This window comes from Nicotiana tabacum, chromosome 23, assembly GCF_000715075.1.
Source record: "Nicotiana tabacum cultivar K326 chromosome 23, ASM71507v2, whole genome shotgun sequence".
Taxonomy (NCBI): domain Eukaryota; kingdom Viridiplantae; phylum Streptophyta; class Magnoliopsida; order Solanales; family Solanaceae; genus Nicotiana; species Nicotiana tabacum.
Window position 1 is genome coordinate 104,940,314 of NC_134102.1, and position 5,155 is coordinate 104,945,468.

At 37.4% G+C, this 5,155-nt stretch overlaps 1 protein-coding gene across 1 annotated transcript; it reads left to right on the forward strand.

Moving 5' to 3' along the window:
- The first annotated feature begins 357 nt into the window (after positions 1–357).
- LOC107817189 (cytokinin dehydrogenase 7) lies at positions 358–4,847 on the forward strand. The gene is made up of 4 exons (XM_016642967.2): positions 358–1,347; positions 1,479–1,748; positions 2,647–2,909; positions 4,392–4,847. Exons 1-4 carry the CDS (start codon positions 643–645, stop codon positions 4,705–4,707), a joined length of 1,554 nt encoding a protein of 517 aa, XP_016498453.1. The 5' UTR covers positions 358–642; the 3' UTR covers positions 4,708–4,847.
- The last annotated feature ends 308 nt before the right edge of the window (positions 4,848–5,155 follow it).

The following is a 5,155-nucleotide window of genomic DNA, read 5'->3' on the forward strand; positions in this document are numbered from 1 at the left end:
GAAAAACATTTGATACCTAAAAAAATATAGGAAAACACAAAATTTGAAAGCAGTAATAAAAATGGATGGTAAAGCTTTATAGTAGTAGTAGGTAAAGATGGAGATGAGAGCATTCAAATTTTCCAAATCAACATTTGTTTAAAACAAGTTATAAATATTTAGGATATAAATTATCTTATTGTGAGTAAAAAGATTAAAATTAAATATTTTAAGTAAAAAAGTATGATATTACATAAATTGAGACTTAGAAAATACAAATACAAATAAATAAATAAATAAATAATATTTGTGGAAGTGGCAGACAGAGGAGGAAGCCGATAGGATCACAGCGTCAACTGGATATTGAAAGGCTTTCTTGACGTCAAATTTCACCCCCCCCCCCCCCCCCGGGACCCTCTTTCTCTACATATATTTTTTAGTATTTCATTCATTTTCCATTCTTAAAATCCCCCATCCCGCCGCTATTTAAAGCCTCCTTAAACCTCCTCCTCTTCCCCCACCACCATAACCAAGAATTCTATTATTTGCACAAAAATAGTCTCACAACACAATTCTTACTTTTGAAAAAAAAGCACATTTTTTTGTATCAAATATATAAGAAAAGCAGGAATTTTTTTTCAGATACCCAATTCAGCAAAAAAGATGTTAGCGTGTTTAGTTGAAAGATTTGTGGCTGAGAATGACGCTGATTCAATACCTGAACCTGAAAAAATCGACGACGGCGTTTTGAAAGACTTGGACATTGAAGGAAGCATTGATTATGGACTCACGGTTACCGGTTTAGCCGGTAAAGATTTTGGCGGCATGTATGCAGTGAAGCCGTTAGCCGTTATACGTCCGGCCGGTGCCGATGACGTCGCGCGGGTGATTAGGCAAGCGTTACACTCACCATCATTAACGGTAGCGGCGAGGGGTAACGGTCATTCCATTAACGGCCAAGCTATGGCCCACCATGGACTCGTTATCAATATGAAATCAATGGGCGATAATAACAGAATCGACGTCAGCGTCTCCGCCATGTACGCCGACGTAGGTGGCGGAGCATTATGGGCTGATGTCTTGAAACGCTGCGTTTTGGGATATGGCTTGGCTCCTACCTCGTGGACGGATTATCTTGATTTAACGGTCGGAGGTACTTTGTCTAACGCCGGCGTCAGTGGCCAAGCTTTCCGTTATGGACCCCAAACGTCAACCGTAACGGAATTGGAAGTGGTTACCGGAAACGGAGAGAGAACCGTCTGCTCAAACTCTCAAAATTCTGAACTCTTCTTCTCTGTTCTTGGCGGACTTGGTCAGTTTGGTATCATCACTAGAGCTCGGATTTTGCTTCAACCCGCCCCGGATATGGTTTGTACTTTTAATTTTATTTACTTAAAGAACACAATTTTTCTGAACAATTCCTATATAAAATCAATTTTTAACACGTTCACGAAATGTGGTTATTAATTATGGGTTTGTTTTTGTTTTTCGTGAATTAGGTAAGGTGGATAAGAGTGGTATACAGTGAATTCGACGAGTTTACTCGTGATGCTGAGTTACTGGTAATGAGTCCGGAATCGTTCGATTATGTGGAAGGATTTGTGTTTGTGAATAGTGATGACCCGGTAAATGGGTGGCCGTCGGTGCCATTGGATTCAAATCATTCATTTGACCCGACCCATTTACCAACAAACACTGGCCCGGTTCTCTATTGCCTTGAAGTGGCCCTGCATTATCACAACCATGACCATCCCTCCACTGTAAATATGGTAATTCTGTCAATTTCAAAACCTTTTCTTTTTACCCTTTCTTTTAGAAGTAGGAATATTTTTATTATGGCTACCTTATTTAAAGTTTTTAACTTCATATAAGTATACGTAGTTTTTTTTTTTGGGTAATAAAATCACAATTATTAACCAAGGAGTTTTTGACATAGTTTTGACCTAGTTGGCTGCTAAGGGAGGGGCCCCTAATAGATGTTGACCATGAATCAGGGATTGGGTCCCAAAAAGAGGGGAACATAAGATTAAGCTAACACAGTGAAAAGGTCAAAAAGGATGATTCGTTTCCACAATTACATTCCCTAGAATAAATTCCTCTTTATTTAAATGTATGTAAAGTAAAAATTCGAGAAAAGAGGAAAATTTCTTTAAAAATTACACGTGTGCAAAAAGCGGCGTCGAGGGGGTTGGGGTGCCAGTTGGTAGTATATGAGACGACGACGTTTGAAAAGTGACCATACACTGTGTCAAATTTTACGTTAATAGTTTGTAATCTTCCCTTGGATTTTCTGACACAAGAGAACCAACCAGCTTGTTTGAAAGTACCCACAGAATCTAGATTTTATTACGAGATTGACACCGTACTTTCCACTATCTCCCGTCCTTGTCGTTGATGACAAAAGTCCTAAAGCCTGAGGCTAAAACAGTAAATCCGATTAGCTGTCCGTCCTTTTGCTGATCACACCCAGATTTTCATGACGTTCTGCGGTCCCCTACTCCCAATTCTTTCTCTTTTAACAATTTGCCAAATAACGCCATCATTTTGCAGAATCTCCCAATACGATGTCAACGTAACGACAAGAATACCCTTGTTTAAAATTTAGTCCTATATTTTACTTGCAATGTGTTGTTATGTAATATCATTCCTTTTTTTTATTCATGGTAGATGGTGGAGAAATTGTTTGGACGATCGAGATTTATCGAACACTTGAGGTTTGAGATTGACTTGAATTATATGGATTTCTTGTTACGAGTAAAACGCGTAGAACAAATGGCTAGGGATAATGGTATATGGGATGCACCTCATCCATGGCTTAACATGTTCGTTTCCAAGAGAGACATTGCCGCGTTCAATCGAATTGTGTTCCAAAACATCTTAAAAGATGGTATCAATGGTCCTATGTTGACATATCCTCTCATCCGAAGCAAGTAAGTAGTACATTTGTTTTCCTACATTTCTTATGCTTTTAATCATGTTTGTGAATCGAAAACTGAATGGTTTTTTTTTACAAGAAGTTAACTTTTGATTGACCCAAAAATTGGATTTCTTATTATTAGTGGGAAAGGATCTATCAACCATTATCAATCACCCATCACTCTTTCACTAAGACCACAAATGGCACTAAGAAAACCTAACTTATGGTTTTGAAAAAAAAAAATTGTTCACCGGGGACAAGCTTAATTGGCTCTGTTGGTGCCACGTGGAAGCACCAGGAGCTCAGATGGTGACGTGTATTGGGACCACAGAATTAGACATCACGCGTGGCAAACCCATTGGGCATGGGTCCCATTTGGTGACGTGTCTTCTTTTATTAATTATAGGAAACGGACTACCTGATTCCAATCCAAAATCCGTTGGTTAAGATTTCTGAAGAAGTTAGGTCATTACTCTTTTCTTCTCCTAGAGTGGGTCCCATTTTTAAAAAAAATTCACACTCAGCCCCTATAGTTGCAACCGTTGTACATCCTGCTGTGTGGCTTGTACTTGATCAGTGCGTCTGCATCGACTCTAATGCTTTGGTGGCACAAGATATCATTCCTGCTCTTCTGAGTTCTAACTAACGTAATACTCCGGAGAGTACTTTGGGACAAAGATACGGTGGGCCCAACTAGTTGTTACTTTTGTTACAAATATAGTACTCCTATATTAACTTAGATTAATATTTTACTGCTAATATTTTTAACTTTTTTACCCTGGAAATATATGCCTCAATATGATAAATGTGCTTACGGGTCATATTTGTCATTTCAAATTAGTGTTCAGCTATAAAAAATTGGATAAGTCTAGGTTTTTGGGAGGATATTAGGTCTTTTAGTAGAAAAGGAGATATGGAGTACAGCAGCTTTCAGGGTCAGTTTTTAGCCAATATAAGTGACGACAAGGATATTAATTCGCCAACCCGATTAATAGCGACACCATCGCTTGTCTTCTTTCCTCTCCTCAACTACTATTTCAGTTGGGCCAAACTATCCTTGTTGTTTCTTGTGTCATTTAATTTGAATTTTTGTTTGGCTTTTATTTATCGACATACGTAGATTAACATGAGGTGTAAAATTTGATGCCCAATAATTAATTTATTGTAGCTTTTCTATATATAGTCTTGGGACAGTGTGACCTATAGGTCATGGGTCGAGTCATAGAATCAATCACTGACCTTTGTATTGGGACAGTGTGACCTACACCCCCTTAGGGTACAATCCTTCCTCGGATCTTTCATGAACGCGGAATACTTCGTGCACCAGGCTATCTTTTTTAGTCCGTTGTAAACCTAATTGAATGCATTAGTAAACTAATTAATTCAAATCAAACTGATACACTAAACTTTCCCATTAGGAAATTTTATTATTTATATAATGCAATTTGTTTTTTGTGGCTATACTCGCTTCTTATAACTTTCTTTTGTGAATTAGGTGGGATAATCGATCATCAGTGGTGTTACCCCAAGGTGAAATATTTTACTTAGTGGCTCTGCTTCGGTTTAGCCATGCACATCCAAAAGAGTCTGAAATAAACGAGATGGTAGCACAGAACCAAGAGATCTTGCAAACTTGCATAAACAATGGGTTTGATTTCAAGTTGTACCTTCCGCATTACAAGTCAACAGAGGAATGGAAGAAGCACTTTGGGGATCAATGGGGAAGATTTGTAGAGAGAAAGAGCCAGTTTGATCCAAAGGCTATCCTTGCACCTGGCCAAAAAATATTTACTAGAAACCATCTACTCTAATAAATATCTACGTATTACTTTGTGGTAGGTCAATTGTTTTTTTTCTCCATTTAGAGTCTTTTCCCTTTTCATTGGATATCGCAATTGTTACGAAACAGCTCTAAAAGAATGTAAATGAAAAAGTTGAAGGATGTTCCTCATCTTTGTCTTCGTTTTTTTTTCCAACATAACACTGTTAACATATGAAATACTAAAGCTTAGCGGGGCTACTGATTTAAGAAATTATTACTTAGAATTCAAACTTGTGTCATGATCAGGGCATAGCTAGGTTAGTGGAATGGATTCATTTCAACCTTCTTTGTCAGAAAATTATATTAAGTTTAAGATTATTTTTTATGTATAAATAGTAGATGTTGAATTTTCATGACATATTCATGTATTTACTTTTTAATATTTTAAATTTTTCTTGATTATAATTCTGATTCCGCCACTGATCGTGATATATCGA

What these genes read in the sequence shown, in the direction of transcription:
- LOC107817189 (XM_016642967.2), top strand. Translation starts at nt 643, where the DNA reads ATGTTAGCGTGTTTAGTTGAAAGATTTGTGGCTGAGAATGACGCTGAT. An exon ending in TTCAACCCGCCCCGGATATG is followed by an intron (nt 1,348 to 1,478) that starts GTTTGTACTTTT and finishes TTCGTGAATTAG; the next exon opens with GTAAGGTGGATAAGAGTGGT. An exon ending in ATCCCTCCACTGTAAATATG is followed by an intron (nt 1,749 to 2,646) that starts GTAATTCTGTCA and finishes TATTCATGGTAG; the next exon opens with ATGGTGGAGAAATTGTTTGG.